This window comes from Muscardinus avellanarius, assembly GCF_963383645.1.
Source record: "Muscardinus avellanarius genome assembly, chromosome: 10".
Taxonomy (NCBI): Eukaryota; Metazoa; Chordata; class Mammalia; order Rodentia; family Gliridae; genus Muscardinus; species Muscardinus avellanarius.
Window position 1 is genome coordinate 54,460,172 of NC_137796.1, and position 19,763 is coordinate 54,479,934.

General features: G+C 48.2%; 1 protein-coding gene across 1 annotated transcript; it reads left to right on the forward strand.

The window, feature by feature from the left end:
* The first annotated feature begins 5,547 nt into the window (after window positions 1-5,547).
* Window positions 5,548-17,745, forward strand: RPS19 (ribosomal protein S19). The gene is made up of 6 exons (XM_080703119.1): window positions 5,548-5,568; window positions 6,043-6,113; window positions 6,410-6,510; window positions 16,095-16,278; window positions 16,761-16,815; window positions 17,684-17,745. Exons 2-6 carry the CDS (start codon window positions 6,043-6,045, stop codon window positions 17,708-17,710), a joined length of 438 nt encoding a protein of 145 aa, XP_080559245.1. The 5' UTR covers window positions 5,548-5,568; the 3' UTR covers window positions 17,711-17,745.
* The last annotated feature ends 2,018 nt before the right edge of the window (window positions 17,746-19,763 follow it).

Consider the following 19,763-nt stretch of genomic DNA (forward strand, 5'->3'; position numbering starts at 1 on the left):
TGGGGATGAAGTGTAGCTCAGTGGCAGAGCGCTTCCCTAGCATATGTAAATCCCTGGGTTCCATTCCCATAATGTAAAACAACAATAAAGGACAGGGTTTATGCTGACTTCCTCTCTGGAGTCTCAGAATAAATAAGTAAACAAGCTCTGTCCAAATCCTTAGGAGGCCGGGCGTGGTGGCACACCCTTGTAAGCCCCGCACTTGGAGGATCGCGCTGGGCTGGTTCGGAGCCAGCTCTGCTGGCTTAGGAGACCCTCTTTCCAAATAAAAAAATATAAAATAGGTCTGGGAGTGTAGCCCAGAGGTAAAAGGGCTTCCAGGAACCCCAGTACCACACACACGAAAAAAACCCTTAGGAATTGTTTTTCCCAATAAGTTAATGTACTCTAAGGCCCAAATTATCAGGAGTTGTTTTCCTTAATAAGTTAATACTCCAATGCCACCCCTTGCTCCACCATAACAAGTAACTTTCTATCCTCAAATTATTCCTTTAATGTTGCCTTTTTTTGTGGTACTAGAGATGGAATCCAGAGGCATTCTACCTTTGAGCTTCACTCCCAGCCCTATTTTCATTCTTTATTTTGAAACAGAGTCTTACTGAGTTGCAAAGGGTCTCACTAAGTAGCTGAGGCTGTCCACAAACCATGATCCTCTTGTCTCAGGCTCTCAAATGCTGAGATTACAAGTGTGTGCCACCATGCCTGGCGAGACTCTGTTTCAAAAAATAAAGAATAAGCCGGAGGTGGTGGCGCATGCTTGTAATCCCCACACTTGGGAGGCTGAGACAGGAGGATAGCACAGGTTTGAAGCCAGCCTCAGCTATTTAGTGAGGATCTCAGCAACTTAGTGAGACCCTGTTTCCAAATAAAATAGAAAAAAGGTCTGGGAGTATAGCCCGGAGGTAGAAAGCCTCTGGGTCCCACCCCTAGTACCACCAAAAAAATAAATAAATCAATAAAAAATAAAGAATAAAAATATAGGGGCTGGAAGTGTTGCTCAGAGATAGAATGCCCCTGGATTCCATCCCAAGTACTGCAGAAGGAGGAGGAGGAGGAGGAGGATTAGAGACCCTCCACAACCTAGTGAGACCCAGTTTCAAAATAAAGAATAAGAGCCAGGTGTAAGCCGAGCGTGGTGGCACATGCTTGTAATCCCAGCATTCAGGAGGCTGAGACTGGAGGATCGTGGTTCACGGACAGCCTCAGCTACTTAGTGAGGCTTTCCGCAAATTGTGAGACCCTGTTTCAAAATAAAGAATTAAAAACTTGGGTTGGGGGTGTAGCTTGGAGGTAGAATGTCCCTGGGTTCAAACCACAGCACCACAGAAAGAAAGAAAGAAAGAAAGAAAGAAAGAAAGAAAGAAAGAAAGAGAGAGAAAGAGAGAAAGAAAGAAAGAAAGAAAGAAAGAAAGAAAGAAAGAAAGAAAGAAAGAAAGAAAGTAGGGCTAGGGCTTAAGGTACCGCTTGGAAGTAGAATGCCCAGGGTCCCATTCCCAGTAAAACACACACACACACACACACACATACACCCCAATAGGTTTAGAGCCAGACATGGTGGCACACATCTATGATCAGTACTTGGGAGGCTGAGACAGAAAGTTTGAAGGTTCAAAGCCAGCCTTAGTGACTTAACAAGAATCTGTTTCCAAATAAAAATAGAGCTGAGAGTATAGCTCAGCAGCAAAATACCCCTGGGTTCAATCCCCAGTAACCCCCCCAAAAAAGAAAAGGAAGCTGGGCGTGGTGGTGCATGCTTGTAATCCCAGCATTTGGGAGGCTGAGACCAGAGGATCACAGTTCGCGGACAGCCTCAGCTACTCAATGAGGCCCTCCGCAACTCAGTGAGACCCTGTTTCAAAATAAAAGAATAAAAAATTGGGCAGGGGGTGTAGCTTGGATGTTAAAAGCCTCTGGGTTCCACCCCCAGACCAGCAAAAAAAAAAAAAAAGGAGAGTCGTTCCCATATACCATCCTCCTACACCCCCCCCCACAGTCTCGGCCTCCATCCATGTCCTACACAAAGTAGTACATTTGTTTTGTTGTCCTTGTTTGTAGTGATGGGATTGAACGTATGGACATTCTACCTCTAATCTACACCCCCAGCACTATTTTATTTTTTGCTTTGAAACAAGAGTCTCACTAGATTGCTGAGGAGTGTGGTTGCTGAGGCTGTCCTTGAATATGCAATCTTCCTGTCTCAGCCTCCCAAGTACTGGGATTACAGGCAAGTACCACCTCACCTGACTGCAAAGTGGTACATTAATACAGCACTCATCCAATGTCCATAGCTTAGACTAGGGTTCACTCTTGGTGGTGCAAATTTTATAGGATTTGAAGATCATGATATGCATTTATCATTATAGTATCAAAAAGAATCATGTCACTGCCCAAAACTCCTCTGTGAAATACCTTCCTTCTGCACACTTTGGCAACCATTCACCTTCCTACAAACTTTGGCAACCATTAATCTTTGTGTGTGTGTTTGGAGGTGGGGTTCTGGAGATTGAATTCAGGGAGGTTCTGCCTCCAACCTAAACCCCTAGTCCTTTTTATTTTATTTTTTTTATTTATTTATTTATTTATTTAGTGGTACTGGGGTTCCTGGAAACCCTTCTACCTCCCAGCCACACTCCCAGACCTATTTTTATACTTTTTTATTTGGAAACAGGGTCTACTAAGCCAGCGCACGCACGGCTGGCTTCGAACCTGCGCGATCCTCCTGTCTCCGCCTCCCAAGCAAGGGGATTACAAGTGTGTGCCATCACGCCCGGCTTCCTTTTTATTTTTAAATAAAGTGTTGATAAGTTTCTGAGGTTCTTGGTCAATTGCTGAGGATATCCTTGAGCCTGTAATCCTTCTGTCTCAACCTTCCAAGTTCTGGGATTTCAGGTACCTGGCTGGCAACCATTAACCTTGTTACTGTCTCTGAAATTTTGCCCTTTCCCAGGATGCCATATAGTTGAAATCACAGTATGTAGCATTTTCAGATTGGCTTTTTTAACTTAGTAAAATATATTTAAGCTGGGTGTGGCTGCTCACATCTATATCCCAGTACTTGGGAGGCAAAGACTTGAGGATTGCAAGTTGGAGGACAGCCTCAGCAAGTAGTGAAACTCTCATCAACCTAGTGAGACCCCGTTTCAAATTAAACGTTTAAAAATATGGCTGGGGATGTAGCTCAAAAGTAGAATACCCTGGGTTCAGTCCCCAGTACCACACACACACGCACACGCGCACACATACACACACATACACACATACACACACATACACACATGTATTCAAGGTTTCTGTGTCTTCATGGTTTGATAGCTCATTTCCTTTTATTTTTTGCGGGTCTGGGGATGGAATCCAGGGGCATTTTACCTCCGAGCTATAGCCCCTGCCCTATTTGTTATTCTTTGTATTGAAACCGGGTCTCACTGAGTTGCAGAAGGCCTCACTAAGTAGCTGAGGCTGTCTGCGAATCGCGATCCTCCCGAATGCTGGGATTACAAGTGTGTGCCACCACGCCCGGCTGCTCATTTACTTTTAGAATTAAATAATATTCTTTTGTCTGGATGTAATACAGTCTCAAGTCCTTTTCAATTTTTTTCTTTTTTTCAGTGCAGGGGGCTCAAATTTATGTTTATACATATGCTAGGCAAGTAGTCTACCACTAAGCTACATCCCTAGGCCCTCAATCATTATTTTTTCTTTTTCTGTATATGTGTTACTGGGGGTTGAATCCTGAGGCATTCTGCCTCTGAGCTATAGTGTGTGTGTGTGTGTGTGTGTGTGTGTGTGTGTGTGTGTGTGTAATGTTTTTTAGCGGGCGTGGTGGTGCAGGCTTGTAATCCCAGCATTTGGGAGGCTTGAGACAAGGAAGATCTTGGTTCTAGGACAGCCTCAGTTACTTAATGAGGCCCTCTGCAACTTAGTGAGACCCTGTTTCAAAATAAAGAATAAAAGATTCAGGCTGGGGGTAGCTCGGAGGGAGAACGCTTTAGGTTCAATCCCTAGTACCGCAAAAAAAAAAAAAAAAAAAAAAAAAAAAAACGTTTTATAGTGGCACTGGGGATTGGATACAGGTGCCTTCTACTTCTGAGCTACACCGCTAGCACTATTTTATTTTTTGTTATTTGTTATTTTATTTTTTGCTTTCAAACAGGTTCTCACTAAATTGCAGACGATCTCACTAAGGTGCTAGTCCCAAGTACCAGGATTACAATAGCTCGGCAAGGTCTTTCATTTCTTTTTCTTTTTCTTTCTTTCTTTCTTTCTTTTTTTTTTTTTTTTTTTTTTTTTTTGGTGGTACTGGGGGTGGAACCCAGGGACTTTCTATCTTCGTACTGCACTCCCAGACTCCCAGACCTATTTTATACTTTAGTTGGAAACAAGGTCTCACTAAATTGCTGAGAACTTCACTAAGTAGCTGAGGCTGGGTTCGAACCTGTGCGATCCTCCTGTCTCAGCCTCCCAAGCCCTTTGATTACAGGCGTGCGCCACCCGGCAAGCTCTTTCATCTTGACATAAAAAATAACTGCACATGTTAAAGTGTTTCTTTTTTGCAGCAAGCTAATATTACGGGATCACAGATGGTGTCCCTCATGTTTGTTGGTTGTTAAACCTCATAGGATTGGCTGAAATTATGCACGTATTAATACAGGGACAGCCGTATGATAAACGTCCAAATAATGCTTATCCGTACCTGACACTCAAAATATTTTTTGCTAGAATTAATATATGATGCCGTATGAAGCAGAGCAGTCACTTAAAATAGGCATATAATCGGGATTCCCCCCCCCCCTCAACAAAGTAGTGGAGATTGCCTAAAGCTACACAGGTCAGCAGAGCCAATAAATCTAAAGGACGGGTAAGCCTAAGGGCTGCGGAAAGAGATTGCAGCTGAACTAACTTCTCCCAAGGTCCCGCTTCTGCCTCCGCATCCCTATGCCCAAAGCCGCCTCATTCCCTCTCCGATCGCCTAGGATGAGCGGAAGCGACTTCCGCCCTAAGAAAGGTGGAGCTTCACGCTCGGCTCTCGCGAGTACTAGTAGTGAACGAAGGAAAGGTGGTAGTCACTTTTCTTCCCTGTCCTTCCCATAGGCTTCCCGTCACAGTTCCGCCCTTACTACTCTCACTCAAGCCAAGGAAATACCACTTCCACCCGGAAGAAGGGCTGTCTGTTGTAGCCAGCTCCTTTCCTGCCCACGCGCCTTCTCCCGTACTTCCGCCCTCACTATCCTCCACCTCTGCTCGTGCCAGCCACGTACAACGCAAACGAAGCCAGGTCCTCCCAGGACGGAAGCTCCCTTCTCTACCACGCCCCGCTCTCGGATAAGGACAGGCTGGGAGGAAACGAAAGCCCTCCCGTCTACTCCCCAGGTCTCTCCCTTTGCACCTCCATCCATCCCCCAGTACACGCTAGGCTGAGACGCAGCCACAGTCGCCCTCGGCAGGGCGGGGCAACCTGCGCAGTGCCATTCTCGCGAGGCTTGGAACTCTCGCGAGACTCGCCGCCCGACTTGTGCGCCCGGGAAACCCCGTCGCTCCCTTTCCCCTGGCTGGCAGCGCGGAGGCCGCACGGTAAGCGGGCGCTCCGGCTTGGGGAGAGATTTAGGGCGTCCGGGCCGGACTCCGCGGCTCGGAAGCGGGTGTCTGAAGGCTCCGGACCGCCCGGCGGGCCGCCCCGCCCCCGGGAGCCGCGGCCACGTGCGAGCGGCAGGCCCGGGCATGCCTGGTCCGCGCGGTCGGCGAGCCGAGAGGGCCGGTGGGCAGCGGAGGGCGGCGTGGGCGCCGCAGCCTCCGGGCCTGCAGGGTAGGGCTGCGGAGGCGCCTCCCAAACGCAGACCAGGCCGGGCCGGCGCGACCCGCCGAGACCGGGGCCGCCGGGAGCTCTGTCGCGTCCGCCGGACCCGGTGCCGGAGATAAGAGTGGGCCTCCTCGGGAATTAACCCGGGTGCCGAGGTTCGGGTCGCGGAGGAGCCGGGGGTGTTTCGGGCTTGGCCCTCGTTAGTCTTCGCCAGGCCTTGTGTACATACGCTTGACCTTCTCTCGCAGATGCCTGGAGTTACTGTAAAAGACGTAAACCAGCAGGAGTTCGTTAGAGCTCTGGCAGCCTTCCTCAAAAAGTAAGTGTGGGTGAATTAATGAAAAGTGAATGAATGGAGGCTCTCGGCCTTGCCTGGCCCCAGGCCCCCAGCGTTTGCCTGCTATGGCAGAGAGTTGCTTGGGGCTCCCGTGTGAGAGCTACCCTTTTCTGCGTGAGGTTGGCTTGGCTGTATTAGAACTTCGACCTGTTTGTTTGTATCCTGGAGCTTATCGGGCTCTTAGCAAGTTGCTTATGCTGAGGGGAAGGGGTTACACAAAAGTAGTAACTTAACTTGTACATTCCTGACCTGTGTTTTCTCTTACTGTTTGGTTCTAGGTCCGGGAAGCTGAAAGTCCCGGAATGGGTGGACACAGTCAAGTTAGCCAAGCATAAAGAGCTTGCTCCCTACGATGAGAATTGGTTCTACACTCGAGCTGGTGAGGAACTTGGGTCTTTGGCTGGGGAGCTGGATGACTCCAAGCATAGATCCCTTATTTGCCCCCTTACAATGTTTGAACAGGAGGAACATATTGTATGCTGTGTGTGACATGGGATTTTAATAACTAGCTCTGAGCTTCTAGGAAAGCCTGAAGACAAATGAATGTTCCGGTTTTGCATAGGGGTGGCTCACTTTAGAGAGGCATTATCGCTTATATATCCATGGAGTCAGACTCTTAATTCAAATCCATCTCTGTTGCTCAACTGTAACCTCAGACAGGTTATTGCCTATGTCTCCGTTTCTTCCATAAAATGGGGTTAGTGATTATACTATGGTAATAAGTCTGTTGTAATTCATGAAGGCCAACTGTTTACCTTGTTCAGATCATCATGCCAGCCTTCTGGCTCTAGCAACTAATTTTTTTTTTCTTGTGGGTCTGGGGATGGAACCCAGGGGCTTATGACCTCCAAGCCACACCCCCTGCCCTATTTTTATTCTTTATTTTGAAACAGTGTCTCACTAAGTTGCAGAGGGCCTCACAAGTAGCTGAGGCTGTCGGCGAACTGCCCTCCAGTTTCAGCCTCCCAAATGCTGGGATTACAGGCCTGCGCCACCACGCCCCGCACTAGCAACTAATTTCTAAGTAATTGGGGGTCTGGGCATTTCCTTGCTTTAAATCTTGACATAACATCCAAATGCCCAACAGAAAGCATCTTGTGGTTCCCTGTGATCTCATAGCAGCCCTGTCTTCATCTTGTCCTTTTAATCTTGCAGTCATAGTTTAAGTACATTCACCAATTGCAGTGCTAGTTCTTGCCTATATTGATGGTTTCAGATTGTGTAGGCCTAGCTTGAGAGGAGGGAAACTCATGATGGGTTATGCCAAGGTGGCCCCCTCCTCGGAGGCCTTCACTTGGTTGCTCTGAACTTCAGTGTTCTCCCTTTGTAATGGGGGGCTCCATCCTGTCCAAAGGTCATCCACATGACCAGCCAGCCAGGTGTACTGGCACAGGCCCGTAATCCCAGTACTTTAGGAGGCTGACATAGGAATATTGCAAGTTTGAGGCCAGCCTCAATAACTTAGGCTCTCTCAGCAAGGTAGGGAGACTGAAGAACCTGTTTCTTAATTTTAATTTTTTTTTTTTTTTAAGAAATAGGATGGGGGTATAGCTCAGGAAATCCCCCGCTCGATCTCTAGCACCAAAAAAGGCCCTGAAATAATTTGGCCTTAATGCTACCTCTCAGTACTTCAGAACCTGAAGGATTTCATAGATTTGTCATGTGCTTAATGCATCAAATGTCCACGGGGCCCACTCTGTTTCAGGCTTTGGACTGGGCACAGGTGACCAACATCACTCATCACTGCTGAAGATTAAAAGATCAGCTCTTGAGGTGGGTAGGCTGGTGGCCTAGCCACCTACCCACCACTATATTTTTAGAAAATTTCTGAACTCTGCTGGACATGGTGGCAGATGCTTGTAATCCCAGCGTTTGGGAGGCTGAACCAGGGGTCTGGAACGGAGTCTCGCTAAGTTGCTGAGGATCTGGCTAAACTGATGAGGCTGTCCTCGAACCCACGATCCTCCCGTCTCAGTTTCTCAAGAACTGAGATGACAGGTGTGCACCACCACACCTGGCTGTGAGGTTGCTCTTGGGGAGGAACTTCAACACCCTGGAGGAGGGGCTCCTGCCTCTCCCGCACACCCACCATGTGTTTTGGCCCCAGTGAACTCTGGCTTTTACATGTTTGGTTTCTTGGCACCTAGAGCTCCTACCTACTTGTCCTAGAGTTGGGCCAGGCAGCTCCCCATTTCTGAAGACCTTCCAGTCTGTCTACATTCCCATCTCAAGCCATCTCTGCTCCTGGCACTTTACCTTGTATAACCATCACAAACTCCTTAGTAGGAGGACCCATGGTCACGGGAGGGGGGGAGGCGACTCCATGGTCACGGGAGGGGGGGAGGCGACTGAGGCCCAGGGCAGGCAGGGGGTTGCCCAGTATCATTAGGGGTGGTCCTGGGGCTCAGCTTCCCAGCTCCATAAGGCTGTCCCTCATTCTTTGTAACTTGCATGTGTCAATCTAAGAGTGAGGGGAAAGCTGGGCTTGGTGACACATGCTTGTAATCCCAGTACTTGGGAGGCCGAGACAGGAGGATCGTGGTTCGCAGCCAGCCTCAGCTACTTAGTGAGGCTCTTTGCAACTCAGTGAGACCCTGTTTCAAAATAATGAATAAAAAATAGGGCTGGGGATGTAGCTCGGAGGTAGAATGCCCTTCCATCCCCGGTCCCAGAAAAAGAATTTGTGAACTCAAGGTCTGACAAGATACACAGCCTCTGTCCCCCAACTTGGGAAGCAAGACTGCCTGGTCTTGATTGATCTTTGGCAGTGCTTTCAAGAGTTGGTAGGGTCAAGCCGGGCGTGGTGGCGCACGCTTGTAATTCCCGCGCTTGGGAGGCTGAGAAAGGAGGATCGCACAGGTTCGAAGCTAGCCTCAGCTACTTAGTGAGGCTTTCAGCAACTTAGTGTTGACCCTGTTTCCAAATAAAATATTTAAAAAAAAGGTCTGGTGGTATAGCCCAGAGGTGGAAAGCCTCTGGGTTCCACCCCTAGTACCACCAAAAAAGAAAAAAGAGTTGGTAGATCAGCTTTGGATTTAGGATTAGAAGAATCTAATAGCTTTGTGTCCCATTGGGTGGGATGGTTGGTTACATTGATGTTTTGCATAATCTGCATTTTTATTTTATTTTTTTTGGTGGCACTGGGGGTGGCACCCAGAGACTTTCTACCTCTGGGCTATACTCCCAGACCCTTTTTTTTTAAATACTTATTTGGAAACAGGGTCTCACTAAGTTACTGAGAGCCTCACTAAGCAGCTGAGGCTGGCTTCGAACCTACGCGATCCTCCTGTCTCAGCCTCCCAAGCACAGGGATTACAAGCGTGTGCCACCACGCCCGGCTGCATTTTTCAAAAACATCAGATACAGTTGATTTCAGGGAGAAACTATATCCTCAGCCTTTTTTGTGTGTGGGGGGGTACTGGGGTTCCTGGAAGCCCTTCTACCTCCGGGCTACACTCCCAGACCTATTTATTACATATTTATTTGGAAACAGGGTCTCTTAAGCCAGTGCTGTTGGCTTTGAACCTGCACGATCCTCCTGTCTCAGCCTTCCAAGCACGGGTGCGTCACCACGCCCGGCTATCCTCAGCCCTTTCTAAGATAGGGACTCACTAAGTTTCAGAGGCTAGACGTGAACTTGTGGTTCTTCCTAAGCCCCCGGGGTTATTAGGCTTAAGCCCTCATACCTGGCTTTTTTTTTTTTTTTTTAAACAGTCTCACTAGGTTGATGAGAGCCTTCCTACTTGCCGAGTGCAACTGGCTTCAAACCTGCAATTCTGTCTCGGCCTCCCAAGTACTGGGATTACAAGCATGTGTCATGTCTAGCTTGGCCATAATTTTTCAGGCTGGGAAAAGTAACAAGAAATGGAATTAAAGGCAAGTATGGTGGTACATACTTAGAATCCTGGTACTTGGGAAGCTAAAACAGGAGGACTGCAAGTTCTCAGCCAGCATTAGCAGTTTAGTGAGGCTCTTAGCAACTGAGTGAGACCCTGTTTCAAGGTAAAAAAATAAAGCCAGGCATGGTGGCACACACTTAAAATCCAGTACTAGGGGGCTGAGACAGGAAAATCGCAGGTTTGCGGCCAGCCTCCGCTGCTTGAGGTTCTGCAACTTAGATCTTGTTTGTTTCAAAATAAATAGGGCTGGGATGTAACTCACTGGGGTTCAATCCCTGGTACTGCAAAAGAAAAAAATAGACTTTGGAGCTAGCCATAGTGGTATACACCCAGGACACCAAAAAAAAGAAAGAAATGGGATTAGGACTAGGTAATTAACCCAGGCCAGGCTACTGGTCTGATTACAGTTGCTGTGGCCTTTTCTCAGCATCTCAACTAGATATGTATCTTCCACATACTAATGGTCTCCTTACTGTAGTTCCCAAAGAGTCCCTTTGGGCTTCACTTTCTAGCTTTGTTGTTTTGTAGTTTTAGGGAAGGAATCCAGGGACATTCTACCTCAGAACTACACCCCCAACCCTATTTTTTTTTTTGTAACAGGGTCTCACTGAGTTGCAAAAGGCCCCACTGAGTAGCTGAGGCTGTCCATGATGTTTTAGCCTTCCAAATGCTAGGATTACAAGCTTGTGCCACCAGGCAAGGCGTGCGTGCCTGTGTGTGTGTGTGTTGCTGGGGATGGAACCCAGAGGCTTCCTGCCTCTGGGCTATACTCCCAGACCTATTTTTTATACTTTATTTGGAAACAGGGTCTCACTAAGTTGCTGAGAGCCTCATTGAGTAGCTGAGGCTGGCTTCGAACCTGTGTGATCCTCCTGTCTCAGCCTCCCAAGCACAGGGATTACAGTTGTCCACCACCACGCCTGATTCTACTTTTTATTTTTGAAACAGGGTCTTACTGAGTTGTTTCAGCTAAGTAGTTGAGGCTGTCCACAAACCGTGATCTTCCTGCTGGGATTACAAGCATGCGCTGCCACACCTGGCTGTAGACTTCGCTTTTTTTTTTAACATTCCTGTGACAAGAGGTTTGGGTTCTAGACCAGACATTTTATACACTTGCTGGAATGCTTTTGTGCCCAGTTCTTTCCATGGCACGACAACAATGGAGGATGAGTTGCAATTGCAACAGCTTCTCCACCTTTTAGTACTCAGTAGAGCCTGCTTAGGAGCAAGATAGGAATCCAGTATATCTTGGTGGGTATCTAGTAGCAACTGCTAAATTGGGATACCTGAAGGCATCTTAACTACTTGCAGGGTGGAAGCTGGCCCATCTAACTGCTGTGTAGGGCCAGAGACCCAGCCATGATCTGTTTAATGGAAGAGCTAAATTGGGTCAGGAAAGTTGTTTATCCTTGGAATTTGTGCAGAAGGGTCAGGGCAGAGTCCCACTCTTGCTTGACTCCATAGGTCAGGGTGAGGCCACCTGTGTGCAGTTAGCACATACTCTCGAGGTGGTGACAAAAGAAGCCTCAGCCTGCCCAGTAGCTCTTGTGCAGAGTCGCTGCCCCTCAGTCCAGATAAAATGGCTTAACTTTTTTACTTGTAGCTCCACTTGTGTGGTACTAAGGCTTTGATTTCAAAAAGTATGGAAAAAGATCACTGCTTATAGAAATTGATATTTCACTTTTAGAACTTCCAGTTGAGCCGGGCGTGGTGGCGCACGCTTGTAATCCCCACGCTTGGGAGGCAGAGACAGGAGGATCGCGCAGGTTTGAAGCCAGCCGCGCGAGCTGGCTTAGGAGACCCTGTTTCCAAATAAAAATGTAAAAATAGGTCTGGGGGTGTAGCCTGGAGGTAGAAGGGCTTCCAGGAACCCCAGTACCACCAAAAAAAGAACTTCCAGTTGGCCCAGGCATTGATAGTACATGCTTGTAATCCCAATACTTGGGGAGGCTGAGGCAATTGCACGTTCAGAGCCAGCCTCAAGCCATTTAGTGAGGCTCTCAGCAACTTACTGTGACCCTATTAACAAGTAAAACATACAAATAGTTCTAGGGATGTGGCTTGGAGGTAGAGGGCTCCTAGGTTCCATCCATAGTACCACCAAGAAAAAGCCTCCCGTTTGATATGGGCATTTTTGGTGCACACTTGTAATCACAGTACTTGAGGCTGGAACAGGACTATAGGTGTGCTACCAGCTTCAACTACTTAGGCCCTCCACAATTTAGAACTTAGACCTGTTTTAAACTAAAGAATAAAATAGGGCTGGCATGCTGGGCCTGGTAGCGCTCGCTTGTTATCCCAGCATTTAGGAGGCTGAGATAGGATTGAGATTCTTGGACGGCAGCTACTTAGGCCCTTTGCAACTCAGTGAGACCCTGTTTCAAAATAATAAAATTTCTAACTGGGGGAGCAGCCAGCCTACTATGTCTACTGGCCAACCCCTGTTCCTGAGTCAATATTTTCTACTGGTCGACGACTACGCCTGGGTCAGTATTCTCTATTGGCGCCGACGCTCCTGGCCAACACCTACACCTGGGTCAATCTCATCTCTATTGCGCCGATGCTGGGTGGTTTTTCCAGAAGTATTTATACAGTCGCAGGTCAATCAATATCCTCGTGCCCCCACCACCAGAATACAATAAAGACCAATACAAAACACCTATATTACAGATAGGTTAATCAGTACCCTCGTGACATCACCATCTGATCTTCTCCCCAAACCTTGTTGACTCTGGGCGAAGGATAGTCAGCTGAGTCAGAGACACTAATCTAGGGGAAAGCCTTAATGGCTCCCCACAGCTGGGGGTGTAGCTCAGATACAGAATGCCCCTGGGTTCAATTCCCCCCATACCACAAAGTCCATGTTATGAAGTTGATACCCTTCCTCTGCCAGTCATGGTTGTACGTGCCTGTAATTTTAGAACTTGGTACGCTAACAGTAGGATTGCAGATTGGAGCCAGTCTCAAAAATTTATTTTTTGTGGTACTAGGGATGGAACCCAGGGGCTTTCTACCTTGGGCTACACTCTCAGGGTAGACCTATTTTATATTTTATTTGGAACAGGGTCTCACTAAATTGCTGAGAGCCTCACAAAGTAGCGGTGGCTGGCCTTGAACCTGAGCAATCCTCTCAAGTGCTGGATTACAAGTGTGTGCCACCACACCCAGCCAGTCTCAACAATTTAGAAGGAACCATTTCCTCTTTTTTATTTTCCCTTTTTCATGCTGGTTATTGAACCCACTGCCTCCAGTCCAAATCCCCAGCCCTATTTGATTTTTTGAAACAGGGTCTTGTTAGGTTGTCTCACTACTTGGCACACATTTAATCCCAGTACTTGGGAGGCCGAGTCAGGAGGATCCCAGTTTGCGGATAGTCTCAGCTATTTAGTGAGGCCCTCTGCCTTATTAGCAAGACCCTGTTTCAAAATAAATAGGGCTGGGAGTGTAGCTCAGAGGCAGAATGCCCCTGGGTTCAATCATCAGTGCCTCAAAAAATGTAAGCCAGGTGTGGTGTGATCCTAGTATATGGGCAGCTGAGACAGGAGGATCACAGGTTTGAGGACAAGCGGCGAGGCTTTCAGCAACCTAGCCAGGGCCTGTTTCAAAATCGGCATAAACTGGGTGGCAGGACCTTATACCTGTGAATATCTAAACTTACATCCTAACCAGTCACTTTCTTGAAGGGTTATAAGTAAGTGGTCTTTGGCACTACTATGTAAGCCTTGTGAACGCTGTGTGTACTTGTCATTCAGTATTAATAAGGAGTAATGTTAGGATTTGAACCCTGATCAGCCTGACAACTCAGGGCTTGATCGCCTCTTTTATCAACACCAGGCTGAGACTGGTCCAGACTGGTGGGATTGAGGTTGCCTGTCCCACTTCTGGTACACAGACTATTTTGGACAGAGTCTGCACAGCCAAGTATAAGTCCATTAATAAAAGTGGCTGCTGTTGCCTCAGCTACTTAGGCCCTCCGCCATTTTAATGGGAACCCTTTTCAAAATAAAGAATAAGCTTGATGTGGTGGCACACGCTTTTAATCCCAACGCTTAGGGAGGCTGAGATAGGATTGCGCAGGTTTGTAGCCAGCCTTAGGTACTTAGACTGTTTCCAAATGAAGCATTAAAATAGGTTTGGGAGAGCAAGGCATGGTGGTGCACACTTGTAATCCCAGCATTTGGGAGGTTGAGACTGGAGGATCTTGGTTCGTGGACAGCCTCAGCTACTTAGTGAGACCTTGTTTCAAAAATAAAAGAATAAAAAATAGGGCAGAGGGTGTAGCTTGAGGTCGAATGTCTCTGGGTTCCATCCCCAGATCCACACACACAAATAATAATGATAATAATAGGTCTGGGAGTATAGCCCGAAGGTAGAAAAATCCCTGGGTTCCACTCCCAGTACCACCAAAAATTGGATGCTGAACATTTTAGGTAATCTTGGGATTTTCAAAGGTAGTGAGGGTTAAGCCAACTGAGTCTTGATCCCTACTCGGGGAGGGGCTGTAGTGAGTTATAAGGCAGTGTTGTAAGGAACAGGACCTGGGATAAGGTGGGAATGGATACCACTAAGGAGATTTTTTTTTTTTTTTTTTTTTTTTTTTACTGGACGTGGACCCCAGGGGCATTTTACCTCCAAGCTATACTCCCAGCCCATTCCCCCCCCCTTCCTTTCTGTGGTACTGGGGGTGGAACCCAGAGGCTTTCTACTTCTGGGCTATTCTTCCAGGCCTTTTTTGGGGGGGGGTCTGGGGACGGAACCCAGGGGCATTCAACCTCCGAGCTACACCCCCTGCCCTATTTTTTATTCTTTACTTTGAAATAGGGTGTCACTAAGTTGCGGGCAGCCTCACTAAGTAGCTGAGGCTGTCCGCGAAACGCGATCTTCCAGTCTCAGCTTCCCGAATGCTGGGATTACAAGCATGCGCCACCACGCCCGGCTTCCTTTTTATATATTTGGAAACAGGGTCTCCCTAAGTTGTTGAGAGCTTCACTAAGTAGCTGAGACTGGCTTTGAACCTGTGTGATCCTCTTGTCTCAGCCTCCCAAGTGTGGGGATTACAAGCATGCGCCACCATTCCTGGTTTAACTTTTTTTTTCACTCAGTAGCTGAGGCTGTTCGTGAACTGCGATCCTCAAGGTCTCAGCCTCCCAGATACTGGGATTACAATCATGCACCATTACGCCTGGCTTTATTCTTTATTTTGAAATGGGGTCTCAGCCTCCCAAGTAGGGTTTACAAGCCTCTGCCACCACACCTATTTTTTCAGGCCTTAGTGGCAGTGCCCCTGAAGGGCCTGGAGACATGGCCAGTGAGCACCCTAGGTAGCCTCAGTTTCCCTTACTCGAGCAGAGCCGCACTTGACACGTAACTGAATCCTCATAGTAACTTTAATCTGGGAGACTGTCACTTCTGGTTCTCAGTGAGTTTCAGTGGCTTGCCTATAACCCCTGCCGTCAGTCTAATTCCTATAGCCATCTTGCTGCATGAAGAGAAACTATGTAGAGCATATAGTGCTGGGCCTAGCACCAACTCAGCCCTTCTGAGGCAATATCTCAGCTATATTTTAGTGGAGCTTGCCATGCAGGCAAAGGTGGTAGCCTCAGATGCAGACTTGTCCCAGCCAGGGATGAGAAGTCTTCTATCCATGGAGGGGATGTTGTATGTTGGTCATGTGGTTGATACTTGCGAACTGACTAAATTTGCTAGGTTCTATCTCACAATGCCTCATATCTCACCTCACAGCCCTATTGGGGCAGCAACAGCTAATTACAGACAGGTTTCCTGCCCAGGGCATGGTGGTTCCTGCCTCTAATACCAGTACTTGGGAGACTGAGACAAGAAGATTACAGGTTCAAGACTAGGGTGCAGTAACTAGGCAAGACCCTATTTCAAAATAAAAACAAAAATAGGATTGGGAGTACAGCTCAGAAGAGAGCCCCTTGGGTTTAATTTCTAGTACCACAAAAAAGGTGGCTTATAACTGCTTCATAACACTAAATGCATATGTCTGACCTTGAACGTGCTCCTGGAAGGTGTCTCAAGCTCTCTCTCACCTCACCCCCAGCTTCCACAGCGCGGCATCTGTACCTCCGCGGTGGCGCTGGGGTTGGCTCCATGACCAAGATCTACGGGGGACGTCAGAGAAATGGCGTCATGCCCAGCCACTTCAGCAGAGGCTCCAAAAGTGTGGCCCGCCGGGTTCTCCAAGCCCTGGAGGGGCTGAAAATGGTGGAAAAGGACCAAGATGGGTAAGCAGTGGGGACCTGGGGCCGGGTCATCAGTGCCCGTAGATCATCACCTATACCGAGGTTCAGTTGCTTCCTTCACAAGTGGAAATGTAGGTGCTGAATGTCCTGCAGTCTCCTCTGCCCCTGTACTACAGGCCACCTCAAGGCAGGCAGTGTTCAGTAGAAAAGCAGTGAGAGGGCTTACCCCGACCTCTCCGGCTGACTTCCCTGGGTTCTTGGAAGGTAATTTAGTGACTGTCCACTTTCATTAGCCTGCTCGTTAACTTTTCCCAATTGATTTTTCAGAGCTTTTGATCTCATGCTTGCACAAACGACACTCTGTCAGCTCCCAGGAGGGCTGGTACTTCTGCCCCCAGCTCGTTAGAATGCAGCTGCCTGGGGCCCTCAGTGGGACTTGGCTAAAGCTGTCCTGGTCCCTGGTTTCTTGTGATGGGGGCGGGGGTGAAAGGCTGCTTACCAAGAACTGTGTGATCTTTCCGCAGGGGCCGCAAGCTGACACCTCAGGGACAGAGAGATCTGGACAGAATCGCTGGACAGGTGAGATGTGCATGTGGCCAGGGCTGAGGCCCTAAATGCCTGAGCATTCCTGGAGCCCCCAGTCATACACTTGTAACTTGTTGTCTTTAATCAAAGGTAGTGGAAATCAGGGCGCACTGCCCAGGGGCAAGAGAAAGAACTTTCAAACTTTTCTGTTAGTGTTGCTTTGGGTGTTGGGGTGCTGGAGTAGGAGGAGCCAGGGCCCCTGAAGGGCACATAACTGCACCCCACACACAGCTCCCAGTGCCCAGGTCATCCTGCTTAGGATTCTGGTCACAGTGGTTCCTTCTTATTTCTTTTCTTTGCTGGGGGTGGAGCCAAAGGGCATTCTACCTCTGAGCTGTACTCCCAGCCCTTTTTTGTATTCATTTTAAAACAGGGTCTCATTAAGTTGGGGAGACCAACTTAACTAAGTAGTCTGGTCTTGAACCTATGATCCTCTTCCCTCAGCCTCAATTATCAACACCCAGCTTTCTCCTCCTTTCTGTTTACTGGGCACCAGGTGGAGGCACCAGGCTGTTTGAGGTCTCAGCACCCAGGCCTCCATCCATATCCTGGCTGACAATGGAGCACTTTGCCTCTAGAGCTTCCCCTTCTGAAGAGTGACCTGTGCTCACCAGCTTCCAGGGTGGCAGTGATTCCAAGAGCTCTCCCGCTGGTTTTCTGTTTTCCCTGGCCCAGGTGTCCCCTTGTAATGTTTAGGCACTTGGATGTCAAAGAATAGAAGGGGCTCTCTTCTAGGGTGTAACCTAGCATAAATATCAGTGCTGGCGATTGGCTTTCCCTCGTGAAGCAGTGGACTGAAGTGAGATTACTCCATACCTCAGCAAAAACCCCACTGATCTAAATACTTCATCTTTTCCTACAGGTGGCAGCTGCCAACAAGAAGCATTAGAACAAAGGATGCTGGATTAATAAATTGCCTCATTCGTAATCCTGGGTTGGGTTTCTTGGTTGATGGGTCTTTGGAGGTGTGAGGAAGGAGCCCTTCTTCCTTTTCCTTCCCTTGTATGAAAGGGGCCAGGGGTCCCTATTCCTCCCCACATCTTGTCTTTGCAATCCCTGTACAACTTGGGAGTCTGAGACAGGAGGATCCCAATTCACAAACAGCCTCAGCTACTTAGACCCTTTGCATCTCAGCCGTTTCATAATAAAAAATAAAAAACGGAGCTGGGGGTTATAGCTCAAAGGTAGAATGCCCGTAGTATCCATCTGCAGTTCCTCCAAGGGGATGGCTGGTTACCCAGTGGTGTGGTTGAGGCCTGCATTGAAGAGGTAGGCTAAGAGAAAGTAGAGAGGGGCCTACACACCTCAACATTTCAACAGTACGTGACCACCCCAGCATAGGCACAGACATTAGAATTTGTTGGGCTAGCCTGCATGTTTCTGCATGAAGCTATGATGTTCCTATTTTTACCCTCCGGAGTACTTTTTGGTGCATGGTGCAGGAGATTGCACCCAGAGGTATTTACCTCTGAGCTATACCCCTAGCCCAATTTTATTTGAAACAGGGTTAAGTTGCTGAGGCTGGCTAAGGCAAACTCTGAACTTTGAGGTTAAGATTCCAGATATGGTGGCACATGCCTGTAATCCCAGTACTTGGGAGACAAAACAGGAGGATCGCAGGTTTGAAGCAAGCCTCCGTAACTTAGTCTCCCGCCCTGGAACCTAGTTAACTTGTTCAAGGTTGAAAATGTCCTCCCAGAGCTGTTGGCATGAGCTCCATGCAAGCATCTTGTTCATACAGAGCCAAGCCCAGTAAAATGGAGGTGTCTAGATAGGAAACCTGGAACCCAGTGGACCTGCAATCCCATGGCTTTGTCTCCACTAGGGGGCAGTCAGGGTCCTGGGAGCTGACAGCCACCAAAAGATGCTGAAGGTGAATTCCTGGGGCTTCCAGCTCTGCACCCACACTTTGTAGGGGGGGCGTAGGGAGGAACATCTGCACAGAAAGCCTAATGACCTATGTATGGGTAGAAGGGGCCCAAAAGAACACCTGGGTCTTTTGGGATGGAGGAGGGCCCCAGGACCAGAGAAGGAAATAATCCTGTTCTGGGAACTGTTAAATACTTCATAATCTTACAGCCTCATGATGTGGGAGGTTATAAGAGGCGAAACAGGCTCAGATGGCCGTGACTTGGCAGAAACCCATGCTTCTTGTATGTGTAACAGTTGGATTTGGTTTGAGTTAGGAAGTACTTCAGGCATGCAAAGTCACTTGAGAACACCCCCACTGCCCAGCATAAGGGAAATGGGTGGTGATGGAGCACTTCCCTAGCATACATGTGGGCCTGGGTTCAATCCCCATCACTCAGCACTATACAAAACAAGAGTCTAAGACAAGATCACATACCATTCCTGCTTCAGTAACTTAGACCTTGTATCAAAAGAGGGAGCCAGGTGTGCCTGCCTGCGATCCCAGTAACTTGGGAGGCTAAGGTTTGAAGCCCCCCCCTCCCTCAACTTGGAGGCCCAGCAACCTAGCAAGACCTTTCAAAAAGGAGCTGGGCATGGTGGTGCACGCTTGTAATCCTAGCATTTGGGAGGCTGAGACAGGATCACAGGTTTGAAGCCAACTTCATATACTTAGGCTCTCAGCAACTTAGACCCTGTTAAGTATAGTGCTGGAGTGTAGCCCAGAGGTAAAAAGCCCCTGAGTTCCAACCCCCAGTCCCACAGAAATAAAAAGGGGAAGCCTGGTTAAAGGTGCATGCTTGTGATTGCAGGAAATGGGAGGCTGAAATGGGAAGATTACAGGTTCGTGGCCAGCCTCAGCAATTTATACCCCCCCCCAAACTTAATGAAACCTGGTTTCAAAATAATAAAATGGGACCAAGGATGTAGCTTGGAGGTAGAATGTCTCTGGGTTTAAGCCCCAGAGTATAGGGGGTATAGGTTGGAGGTCGAATGCCCCTGGGTTCAGTCCCCAGCACAACAAAAGGAGGGGC

Bases quoted from the DNA above. Each gene is read 5' to 3' on its own strand.
- RPS19 (XM_080703119.1), top strand. From the start codon at position 6,043: ATGCCTGGAGTTACTGTAAAAGACGTAAACCAGCAGGAGTTCGTTAGA. The intron at 16,279-16,760 runs GTAAGCAGTGGG...ATCTTTCCGCAG, and splicing joins GTGGAAAAGGACCAAGATGG to GGGCCGCAAGCTGACACCTC. The intron at 16,816-17,683 runs GTGAGATGTGCA...CTTTTCCTACAG, and splicing joins TGGACAGAATCGCTGGACAG to GTGGCAGCTGCCAACAAGAA.